This window comes from Dreissena polymorpha, chromosome 14 (assembly GCF_020536995.1).
Source record: "Dreissena polymorpha isolate Duluth1 chromosome 14, UMN_Dpol_1.0, whole genome shotgun sequence".
Lineage (NCBI taxonomy): Eukaryota > Metazoa > Mollusca > Bivalvia > Myida > Dreissenidae > Dreissena > Dreissena polymorpha.
In genome coordinates, this window is record NC_068368.1 from 57,475,131 (window position 1) to 57,488,544 (window position 13,414).

The 13,414-nt window shown below is 33.4% G+C and overlaps 1 protein-coding gene across 1 annotated transcript in view; it reads right to left on the reverse strand.

Annotated features, from left to right (window-relative positions):
* The window catches only part of LOC127857395 (uncharacterized), a 166,923-nt gene extending 155,100 nt beyond the window's left edge, over nt 1–11,823 (reverse strand). The window contains exons 1-6 of the mRNA XM_052393791.1: nt 11,805–11,823; nt 10,815–10,972; nt 9,916–9,963; nt 7,256–7,384; nt 1,394–1,520; nt 303–411 (exon numbers count right to left, since the gene is read on the reverse strand). Of these exons, the coding sequence (XP_052249751.1) occupies nt 303–411; nt 1,394–1,520; nt 7,256–7,309 (290 nt within the window). The 5' untranslated portion in view covers nt 7,310–7,384; nt 9,916–9,963; nt 10,815–10,972; nt 11,805–11,823. The remainder of the gene's footprint in view (nt 1–302; nt 412–1,393; nt 1,521–7,255; nt 7,385–9,915; nt 9,964–10,814; nt 10,973–11,804) is intronic.
* Nucleotides 11,824–13,414: the final 1,591 nt, after the last annotated feature.

The following is a 13,414-nucleotide window of genomic DNA, read 5'->3' on the forward strand; positions in this document are numbered from 1 at the left end:
AAATAACTAATTAGCGCACTGAGACAAATCACGGAATGATTTTTATTTTTTAACATATTGAATACATGATATATTGCACAATTCAATTGCTGTAATAATGCTGCATATAGACGGTCATCTGTGTATTTCGTTGTTCACTAATAAACGTTAAAACCGAATGGAGACACAAATTACAAATTTATTAAGTTATTTATTAACATCAAATGTCTGAAATGTTTAGAGGAATATAATAGTGAAAGCTGATTACTTGTTGGAAACTCGCCTACGCAATTGTGATTGGAAAAACAACAACATTATCCAACCTGTCTTTCTTGGAAAACGCCTCTGCAACTCTTGGAAATTCGTTTGAAATCTTCTTTAAAGTAGGATCATTGTCCGATTCAAAAGCGTCAGCTCGGTTATAACTGGTGGCTGGAAAACATTTAAGACCGCTTAGTATTATTAGGCGCTGTTATTATTTAATTGTTTAGCTTTATTTTACGAAATATTGTACAAAATTTTCGTTGATTTTGAGTAGTAATGTTACTTCAATTTTCGTTGATTTTGAGTGTTAATGTAACGTAAAAAAAGCTAAACAATTAAAAATCATTGTTCCTGATGGCAATTCCGAAATTTCAATGCCATATGTGGTGTGGTAAAATAGATGTTTGTGGATACAAAATGCTCGTTTTCATTATGGTTTTAATATGGTACCATTTTAGTGTTCGTGTGTCGTATGAATAGATATATTCGCAGGAAATTAACATTGAATTTATTGTGGCCAAAAATAAATAAAAACGAGCATTTTGTATCTACACAAATCTATGTTATCATACCACATCTAGCGTTGAAAATTTAGCTAATGCTATAAGGAACACTGAATTTTTAGGTGTAAACTTTATTTTACGCAATACTTTACTAAATTTTCGTTGATTTTTAGCGTTATAGAGACTTTTAAATAATGTTCGTCCGAATCGTCCGAATTATGTACTGAAAAAGTAATAATATTGATGTTAAAACAAAGCGAGTACTTTATAAAACATAACAAACAAGATGTGTTTGTGAAACACTATGTCCCCCATATATTTGACCTTTGACTTTGAAGGATGACCTTGACCTCTCACCAATCAAAATGTGCAGCTCCATGAGATACACATGCATGCCAAATATCAAGTTGCTATCTTCAATATTTCAAAAGTTATTGCAAATGTTAAAGTTTGACACAAACACACAAGCAAACCAACAAACAGACAGGGCAAAATCAATATGTCCCCTAATATAGACTTGGGGACATAAATATTAATTGTCGTTTAACCAGTAAATAGATAAAGTAAAACAAATCGGAATAACTTAAAGTGCGGACTACGGTTCTGCCACCTTTCGATTTAATCCGTTAGTAATATTATCAACTCACCACTCCTGATATTTGTATGCATCAACATTCCTCTGGAAATTCCTTCGTCAAAGTTAACGTGTCCGCTGGACATTCCTTCGTAGAGGTCTCCGCGGGACATTCCTTCATAAAAGTGTCTCGATTGGTTCTATAAATAAGTGTTAATAAATGTAATATCAATATATTTTTGATGAATTTTAAACAGCACTAACATATCATTTCAACCATGAAGTGTTTAAGTGACATTAGACGCATCTAACAGTATATGCTATGTTTATAGGTGTCTATCGCAACCGTTGTTTATTTTTTTGGTGTTTTCACTTGATATACGCTTAAATTTGTTAATACTGTATCAACATACTAAAACAATAACCCGGAAAGAGAAAAATAATGCATTTGAATATCAAACGTACTTTCGTTTGACAACTGATCATGCATGTACGATGTGAATATAAATTTAGTTTTATTGCAGATTCATTCATATCTATTCATACGAACACTGACTCCGATCCTAATATAAAGACAGTTCCGCTCGGCTTAGAGGACTGTACAGTCGTGTAAAATATCGTATTTAATAAATATATTTTTATAAACAATTGGTAAAAAGATAAGTTGCAGCTAATTGGTCAGTTACCACATTTTAACTAACTCTGTTGACCTGTTAATTTTTTCAGCTCAATTCAACAGTGAAAAATGCGCATAATATCACTTTCATGAATTGGTCAATATGGTGGAATTATTCTTATTACATTATTCAATAATAAAACTGTTAATGGATTTTTGTTGAAAACACATATACAAATCTATTATTGATTATTAAAATTGCCGAATATCTTTCATATATTTTTGACGATGCTGCGAAGCAGCTCGTCTAATTTATCATACCATGAAAAAAATCTTCACAGTGGCGACCTATGTAAAAGACCGAGCCAGTCCGATTGAGATAGCTCGATTTTTTTAATCGGCATACCTCGCTGATTATCATTGATAAAGGTATAGAAAGCTCAGCTATAAATAGGACAGCATGTTCTGGGTAAAAGATTTAATAATAGTTTGATAACGTGATTTTAAAATCAGCTATATTCAATCCATTATATGTTTATAGATCAATGAAACAACTATGCATGTTCTGTATTGTTTTTGACATTTGTCGTGATTCAGTAAATAAATTGCGAATTAAAACGTGTATAGTTAACTTTCAACGCGATCATGAGTGTAAAGAAAAACAATTATTTCGAACCTGCCATTTGTAAACGTTGTAGCGACTATGGTATGTAAACAGCATAATAGCCGTATAGTATCTGTGAAACTCGCTCTTATGCGTGCTTTCTCATTTTGCATATTTAATAAACTTTTCAAACAGAAATTACACAGCCACATCAGTGCACATACTATGTTTGATAATTCATTCGTTTGTTGGATATTGTTTGCTGTTTTAAACACATATTAGGTCAAATCGCGGAGATTTAGTTAACCTTACCATGTGTTCATGGGCGAATTCACGTATTCAAGTGCTCTTACGACTATGTGATCATACCTACTTTCGGGAATCATCATGAAAGTATTGCCGTACTTAACGAGCAAACATGCATAAGCTTATTGAATTAGAGAAAAAACAATAATCAAAAGATAAAAATGATATGTTCATGCACATGGGCATGTGAAATCACGTCCGTACACATAGCATCATTAACTTAGGAAAGGAAACAACGAAATATAAAGTTTGGTATAATATACATGTGAAATTACAGAGCATGGTGTAATTAAAGAGCATGTCAAGTTTTGATTGTATATGCTGAAATGTAATGTTATAACCCACAAACGTTTTACTGTAACAGAACGTTTTTTAAGATAAGTGGTACAGAAAATACACGTCCAATATCTTTTAAAAGATATTTAAGTTATATTTGATCGAGAATGTAACCCGCCTCCCAGTTTCGCTGAATGGATCAAGTTCCCCACGGGTACTATTTCTCCGTACCCCCAATTTTTGTTTCGTACCCTACATTTTTCGTACCCAATTTTTGTTTCGTACCCAAATTTTTGCTCGTATCCAAAAAAAATTCGTACCCAAATTTTTTTTCCTACCCAAATTTTTGTCGTAACCAAATATTTTTTCGTACCCAATTTTTTTCGCAAAATTTGTATACCCAAAATTTGTGTACCCATTTTTTTTCCTACCCAAAATTTTCCTACCCACATACACACTTGTGGTGATGTAGATAAACTTAAATAGATGCTTTTATATCAATCCTCTTCAAAAGCATCGTCACACCAGTACTGTCAGTACTTTGATTGGTAAATCTAAATTCAAGTTCACCTACTTAACGCGAAAGCGTTTATATAACGATTCTCTTACTGACCCCGAACTGACCTTGGTGCCTTGCGGGATGTAAAACAACGCATTTAAGTGAGATAACAATTGACATGACGCCTTATCTATGATCGTCCCGTCCACTTTATCACGTGGCTCAGCGGGTAGCAAACCTAGACAAGCTAACACCAAAATGGCTTCATTGCGTATATACTGCATGTAGATTAACGCGATATTCCGGATTATTTTTATGGACTTTTTGACAGCATAAAATTATGATATTTGTATAAGGGGTTGTGTCATTTAGTTATTCTGCGAATGCAAAAAATATACGTTTATAGAGAACATCAGCTAATTTAAACGGGTTTTTTGGTACATGAATAACGCCCTCAAACGCTTGCGCGCTGACCGAAATCGAACCTGTTATTACGTGTGATGTTGGTATTAGCAATAAATTAACAATTCTTCAACGGCATTTACCCATCTTATTTACGAAACATTTCCACTCGTGTATTTGACACGAAATAGCGCTTTAAACTGGGATTTCGTTTAAGTTTTACACGCTTTCTGAAACCGAGTTTACCGAAATCTCACATGTTATTACGTATAAAAGTGATATTAATAATATTTAACATTGCTTATGGGACATTAATCAATCACTATAATTGAAAGTGCAAGACAGCACAATAAGTTTGGTCATTGTCATATATAAAGAAGCGCTGTATGAAGGGGAATTCAGTAAAGCTACCTGTATCAGACGCTGGCGCAGGTACCGACTTCTCTCAAGTTCGGCATTTATTGGTTATAGCAGTAATAATAAATCTTATTATGTGGCATTTATCGATTCTATTAAAATAGAAACATATAATTGTTTCACTTGTTTCTGACACACACAAAACTCGATTTATAACGGGGATTTCGTTAAGTTACGCAAAGTTGGTACCAATCTTCTCTATTATTGTACAAGCACACGTGATATAATTCATACTGAATAATGCGTAGTTATTTCTAACATAACATTTCCGGTTTGTTTTTTTAAATAAATAAATGCTCCATAAGGGTGATCTCGGTAATTCAAGACATTGAAGCTTCCACTTGCTCTTGTCAAGACCGCATTTCCGCGTTTGAAATGGTATATATTTAATTAATCTAACTTATGGATACCGAATGTTAGAGTTACATAAAACCTATTCACACCGTTTTTGCCTTATTTCATTTCCGCTTGTTTTTAGAACAAATCAAACGAAACTCGTTGAAAAAAATGAGAACTAGGCATTCGATCTCAAAGGTGGATTAAAAGCGTTCATTGGTGACATCACATGTCTGCACATGTGTAGATACCGTTATTAATATAAGATATCACGTGTCACCTTCTAATAACATGTATAATGGCAATAAAGTGCATTACTATCAGAGTAATAAAACACAGCACAAATTAGGCTTCATGCTGGGTGTATTTCTTTTTAAGTAATGCAGATGAATCTCGCTTCTGTATATTAATGACCTAGTAACTGATAAAACTATTTTTTAAAAACGTGAAATATTATGTGATAATCAGATCGATAACATAAACTATTTAAATCTGCTAGTATATCCGATAAAAATATATTATAATTGTATTTGACAGTGTTTACGTTCGGTTGTTCGTGAAGACGACCGCATGCATTTATGCATCTCTTACACTTCTCAAGATCTCTTTTCGGCTTTGGAAACGATATAAATTAAATGTCACCAACTAATCTTTTAGGATATCGATTGTCCGAGTTACATAGTTCCCATCGACACCGTTTAACCATTTTAATCTACTTTTTATTACGAGGAAAACAAAAGAAACTCGCTAAAGTTAAAGTGAACCTATACATAGCTTGTCTAGAAAATGGCGGACAGTTCGTTGCTAACTAACGCGCCCGATTAATCGGTCGCTGATTGGTAGATCAGTTCTTAGATAAAACCTTGATTGACAGGCGGCGTCATGTCAATTCCTCTGCTAGAGCAACGGCTTGTTTAAAGCCTCTATAACGCTCAAAAGCAACGAAAATTTGTTTAAGTATTTCGTAAAATAAACAAATAAACAATCAGTGTTCCTTAAAGCAATAGCCACAATTTCAACGCTAGATGTGGTATGATTACATAGATTTTTGTAGATACAAAATGCTCGTTTTTATTTATTTGTGACACAATAAGTCCCATTTTAATATCCCGCAAATATATCTATTCATACGACACACGAACACTAGCATGATACCATGAATAGATATCGTCGCGGGAAATTAAAATGGAAATAAAAATAAAAGCCAATAATAAAAACGAGCATTTTGTATCTACAAACATCTATTTTACCACACAACATCTGGCGTTGAAATTTCGGCAATTGCCATAACGAACACTCATTTTTAATTGTTTAACTTTATTGTACGAAATATGGTACAAAACTTTCGTTGATTTTGAGTAATAACGGGGCTTCAAAGCGTCGCACTTAATATGTTTAACGGACAATTTCGATTTTTTCCCGTCAAAACGCAATCGTGATAGGGAACAACAATTTTTACGTGTTCTTAAACATACTAGTGCACATAATTACCTGAGTACAAACGCTTTGGCGCTGACAATCTTCTAAATATAAAGGGGCACACACAAACAGTATTGATGTCAATAGTTGAGTGTGAAACTGTTCGTTATCAAATTGTAAAAAACATATGTGCTTAAATCGATTTCTGAATCAAAACGATGCACGAGTTTGAGAAATTATTTATCGTCGCAAAAAATACATTTTTTAAAATGTTTTTATATTGTTAATGAAGAGACGTGGGTTGGTACTCGGGTGTTTTCATGTCCGACCTTCAGAACATTTTATCTTTCGGATATAAATATCATTGGCACAGTGAAATCCGTGATAGTGTTCTGTGTTTATTTGGGATGCTATGGACTTTGATATGTATTTAATTGGAGCATATTTTCGTTTTGAGCTTTGTTGTGTAATTAATAATCCTGTGTTTGTCCAAAACGTTTAAAGCCAACTATATATTTACTTAAAACAGTATAATCTCAAAGATATAGACTACCACAGATTATGCTTAACGCGAGAGTATACGATTTTTTTATATGTGTTAAATTGTAATATATTGATAAAATATGTAACAATAACACAAAATAAGCAAGACAAATTATACATTGAAGACGAACTTCATAAAATGCAGCAAAGACACATTAGTGCCCCGATCCGATTGTGGCCAAGATATTTCGTAAATATTTTCCTACAATAACCGAAGCATTCGTCTTTTTAGTTAGTGTTCGTGTGTCGTATGAATAAATATCGTTGCATGAATTTAAAATGAACCGTTAAACTAAATTTAGATTCACATCGTACATGCATGATTTACATGCTGGCGAATTCGACTGTACAGACATTTTCGCTTTCAGAAATAATCTGGCTTATTTCGCATTTTTCGACACATGTTCTTCTTAACTTGTTTTTTTAATTTATATTGAAATATGTGTTTAATAAGTTTTATATAAATTAATAAATATTTGACAAAATCTTATAATCTCGCTTTAAAAATAATATTTACCGTTTCATTCAGTGGATCAGTTACAGTGGCTAACTTCTGAAGCTGATCATTCATTATGTCATATTCAATCTTCAATTTGGTTTCTTCTTCAATAAGTTTCAATAAGTTTTTCTTCTTTCTAGAGAGACGCTGTAAACACACGTTGAATTAAACAGTGTCAAATACAATGACATCTTGCGTAGAACATATTTAACAAGTGCAGTTGGAATAGTTTTCAGTGTCGTTGAGTGAAAAGTTACGATGGTAAAGTTGACATGATCTGTTAAAAAACAAATATCAAAACCATGAGCCTTGTTGTTTCAAAGAATATGTTGTTTTAATTTTGTTTTAGTCCATATGTCTCAAGTAACCATTTGCCTCCGTGAGTGGCTAGTTTTGACCAGAGGTACATGCATTTTCAAACACCTTTGTGAAGGCTCTCAGTGCGATGTTACACAAAAATATGTTTAAATCATGTTGATAAATTTTGAGTTCAAATAAGAAATTGTTGTAGAAAGTTTTTAACAAAGTCTAATCAGGATTCAGGATCACGTGACTTTGTGGGGTTTACCCTTTCAACCATAAGTGCTTTAAACACGACGGTTAGTGGTGCTTTATTTCAAATAACTTTCTTTAAACAATTGTTCTTAAGAATTTTAACTAGCGCATAAAAGACAGGTTTTTATCCTGCTTATGGCAATATGAAATACATCAGACTAACTTTATTTAATAAGCCTGTGTTCAGTTCTAAATTCGATTTGTTCTACACGATTATGCTTCGCGGAACGTGTCAACGATATCAGACGTATTCAAGGAGGTATTCTTATACCTTAAGATATAGACACAAACTGCACGAAAAAATCTGAACGGTGTGGTAACATTCTGTCAAGCCCGTGTGTAACCCCCTGAAAACCCCCGTTGATTCTGCACACTGATTTGTGCTGTGTTTTATTACTCTGATAGTAATGCACTTTATTGCCATTATACATGTTATTAGAAGGTGACACGTGGTATCTTATATTAATAACGGTATCTACACATGTGCAGACATGTGATGTCACCAATGAACGCTTTTAATCCACCTTTGAGATCGAATGCTTAGTTCTCATTTTTTTCAACGAGTTTCGTTTGATTTGTTCTAAAAACAAGCGGAAATGAAATAAGGCAAAAACGGTGTGAATAGGTTTTATGTAACTCTAACATTCGGTATCCATAAGTTAGATTAATTAAATATATACCATTTCAAACGCGGAAATGCGGTCTTGACAAGAGCAAGTAAAAGCTTCAATGTCTAGAATTACCGAGATCACCCTTATGGAGCATTTATTTATTTAAAAAAAAAACTGGAAATGTTATGTTAGAAATAACTACGCATTATTCAGTATGAATTATATCACGTGTGCTTGTAGAATAATAGAGAAGATTGGTACCAACTTTGCGTAACTTAACGAAATCCGCGTTATAAATCGAGTTTTGTGTGTGTCAGAAACAAGTGAAACAATTATATGTTTCTATTTTAATAGAATCGATCAATGCCACATAATAAGATTTATTATTACTGCTATAACCAATAAATGCCGAACTTGGGAGAAGTCGGTACCTGCGCCAGCGTCTGAAACAGGTAGCTTTACTGAATTCCCCTTCATACAGCGCTTCTTTATATATGACAATGACCAAACTTATTGTGCTGTCTTGCACTTTCAATTATAGTGATTGATTAATGTCCCATAAGCAATGTTTAATATTATTAATATCACTTTTATACGTAATAACATGTGAGATTTTGGTATACTCGGTGTCAGAAAGCGTGTAAAACTTCAACGAAATCCCAGTTTAAAGCGCTATTTCGTGTCAAATACACGAGTGGAAATGTTTCGTAACTAAGATGGGTAAATGCCGTTGAAGAATTGTTAATTTATTGCTAATACCAACATCACACGTAATAACAGGTTCGATTTCGGTCAGCGCGCAAGCGTTTGAGAGCGTTATTCATGTACCGAAAAACCCGTTTTAATAAGCTGATGTTCTCTATAAACGTATATTTTTTGCATTTGCAGAATAACTAAATGACACAACCCCTTATACAAGTATCATAATTTTATGGTGGCAAAAAGTCCATAAATATAATCCGGAATATCGCGTTAATCTACATGCAGTATATACGCAATGAAGCCATTTTGGTGTTAGCTTGTCTAGGTTTGCTACCCGCTGAGCCACGTGATAAAGTGGACGGGACGATCATAGATAAGGCGTCATGTCAATTGTTATCTCACTTAAATGCGTTGCTTTACATCCCGCAAGGCACCAAGGTCAGTTCGGGGTCAGTAAGAGAATCGTTATATAAACGCTTTCGCGTTAAGTAGGTGAACTTGAATTTAGATTTACCAATCAAAGTACTGACAGTACTGGTGTGACGATGCTTTTGAAGAGGATTGATATAAAAACATCTATTTAAGTTTACGTAAATATCGACATTTACCGTCATACCACACATTGCTCATAACGTTCTTAATTTCTCTTGAGCTCTTTTTCAGAGATTAAAAAAATATGAAGAGATAATAAAACCTCATCAAATTGAAACATTGGCACTGCACAAACTATAAAACAAACTCCCAAATGGGTGTAGAGGATTATCCAGTGTATATACTTATTTCAGCTCCAAATCGATTCTGCAATCTTACCCCGCGATAACGCCGGCCATTCCGTATCGGAAATGTGTTATACTGGATCTAGAAAACACAATAACTTATCATTAAGAACATGCATATTTTAACATACAATAAATAGCATAATGCCCACTATAGTGTGAATAATTCCATCAATGCCTACCATGCAATATGTGCAATAACTTTATTAAGAGGATCAAAATACGTAATTTCTGATCTCAAAATGTATGCAAATTTGAATTCCAGGCCACTTAATAAGAGAAAACGACTAAAACAAATAGCATTAACAGATAATGCAAAAAAAGCATATTTCATCAGAATGTTATGTCTCTCGGTTGAACCAACATATTTGCAGTCGTTATGTCTTGTATAAAAACTATATTCATGTTTTTTTTAATTATGGAGTGGACATTTTAATGCAGTCTGCTACACCCAATCAAATGTCCTTGTCGAAGCGGTTTTGTGCGGATCGCTTAGCTCAGACGAAATGCTTCCAGCCCTGACTTTGAGGGGTCGCGCTTTGTAGGTGTCCTGCACATTTTCTCACCGTGTATAAAATATCATTGTTCGATACAAACTTAAATTTTTATCATTTTTTGGCTTAGCTGTTTAACGTCACTTTTGACCTTACCTGACCTGTGTAAGTGTCCAATCAAATTCAAATAAAATTTCCCGCGGCTAGACAGGAATGAATACATTTCATTTATTCCATTGGCTGATTTGAGCATACCACAAGACTTGTGTGAAGAACATTGGAAACATGGACGCGTCTTTGTAACACTGTTTTACTGCGTGATCAGCATGAAGCAATTTTATCTCTAATGAAAAGGCTTGATAGATAGAACAGTTTTACATTCAATTCTTGAAAATTCTTATCAATATCATAACAGCCACTATTAATGACAGCATCGTACCTGTTGTTCAACGGCTTCCTCAGGTCTATAATATGGACGTGATAATATATCACGTGTCTGCTCTTCTACATGTTTAGGTTTGGCGTAGGCTTCACGATCGTCATCAGAATCAGACGAAACACCAGACGAAGAATCCCGGCTGCCTCGCTTTACCCGTACAAAGTGTCATAAAGCAAGCGTTGTCTTATACGTATCGATATTTAAGGTCATTCCATTGTAACAAGTGTTTTAAATACAAATCAGTAAACATCTTCATTGAAGTATGTAGGCCACCTACTTTGTTATCGGGCTATAAATTATTAATACACCTCTACACCTATATGCCAATACACATCCGGCAACTGAAATGTTCCTTGTGGTAAATGGAATTATTGTACATGTTGTGGATTTCATAGTACACTTATTCGATTTTTATAATTTACATGGATAAATGTTTTAAACCTTTAATAAATCATCCTGTAATATCTGGTTATAATAATGAGAACTTGATATTCAGAATTAAACATAAGGCATTAATGAGCGTAGTGTCAGGTGGTTTTATGATTTGTCAGTAACTTATTGCCACATGATAACAAATGAATATTACAGACTATACACGAGTTGACTGAACCCATCTGATCACACAAATTTCTCTTTGTTTGCAAATTCGCTTTTTTGTAAGTTTTGCTTGAGCGGATGGATGTTAAATTAAATCATTTAATAATAATAATAATTATTATTATTATTATTATAATAATTATTATTATTATAATTAGTATAATGTTATAGTAATTAAAATAGTATCGTCAATATATACGAAGTATTAGATGCTGTATGCTTATATATCACAATAACAGTTTAGTTATTTAAAATAGTGTTGATTGTTCAGTGATGCAATTAACGTTATTACATCGAGCTTAATTTCAAATATCATGAATATATGCTCTAAATGATAGACGATGACGTATTTTTATGTCACGGGTTGCATAAAGTAGTCTCCACATATACTACCAAACTCATAGTTAAAGCGGCGGCTCTGAAATAGACATGAAAGGTTGTCAAACTTTCTTGAAAAGGTACGTCATTGTAACGATATTTTAAGTGATATCCACTGATTATGTTGTAACAATGTAAATAAGAACAGTTAGCTTTAAACAGCGCGAAAGAGTTTTTAAAAAAAAGTTCATTTGAATGATAATATCCTGTAAATTATTTTATAATCTTTATAAACAAATTTGAACTTCAAATGTAAAAATGTTCCAAAAGAAGTAAATGCAATGATGTTATTAATGAAATACTGTTACTGTAACGTGTCAACAGTTGCACATTACCTTTACACGGGACATTATGTTTTCAAATACGACCCAAACAATCACATGACTAAAAAAACTTACTCAAAAAAATCGTGGCGCTAAAATCCGTCCTGAACTATGGTTAAATTCTTTTTCCATACAAAGATCACTGTTAAGGTTTTCCAATGCCATAATTGGTAAAGAAAGTGTAATGAATCATGGTGCGGAGAGATTTGTTTTATTTGCATATTTAGCTAGGAAAGTATGATTGCCTTATTATTGTCAATTAACTTTAAAGGGGCCTTTTCATAGATTTTGGCATGTATTGGCATGTATTATAGTTTGTCATTAAATGCTTTATATTGATTAATGTAAACATTGGATCTAAAAAGCTGCAGTATTTGTCAAATGTATGTCACAGCGGACTCATTTTAGATGAGCAGGTAACCCAAACACACATGTACTTATAAATTCCACTACATTATCAAAAACTGATAAAAGTGGAGCATTCTGTCAGCAGACAGTTTTTGTTATTTATCACTGTATACTTGTTATATATCACATATGGAAAAGTATTTTTTGGGGGCAAATGGTTGTTAGAAAAGTAGAAGTAATCTAACTATACCGTATTCCTCCCATCTAGCGCTAATAAAATTCTGTAAAAATGGGGGGGGGCTTAAAGGATACTAAATTGAAGCATAAGACTAGTAAAACAATTCATCCGTAGCGTCTACCTCCAACTCTAATAATCATGGCGTTTATCATCAAGTTCATGACGTAATCAACAGTGCGCGTGAGTTAGGAATGTTAACAGTTCAGCAAGGTCAACACTAAAAATGTCATCATTTGAATATATGTCTGCTATTTGAGGATATTACGTGCATAGAAATATCTAGACTCTTAATTGCGGAGAGGAATTACAAACAAAGCGTGAAATAGATAATCCGTGTGACAAATACCCGATTTCTGTATTAAAGGGGCCTTTTCACAGATTTTGGCATTTTTTTAACTTATTCATTAAATGCTTTATATTGATAAATGTAAACATTGGATCGTAAAAGCTCCAGTAAAAAATCAAGAAAAAAATTAAAAAAATGAAAAGAACATTGCCCTGAGCAGGTTTCGAACCAGTGACCCCTGGAGTCCTGCCAGAGTCCTGAAGTAAAAACGCTTTAGCCTACTGAGCTATTCCGCCGAGTAAACATTCCTGACGTATTTTATACCTTATATAAGCAATCTTCGTAGTTTCACAAAATTTATCGACAAAAACAGAACTCTCCAAATTATTCAATCGTTTCGCGTTGCAACGCTTTATAATTTTTAGGTTTT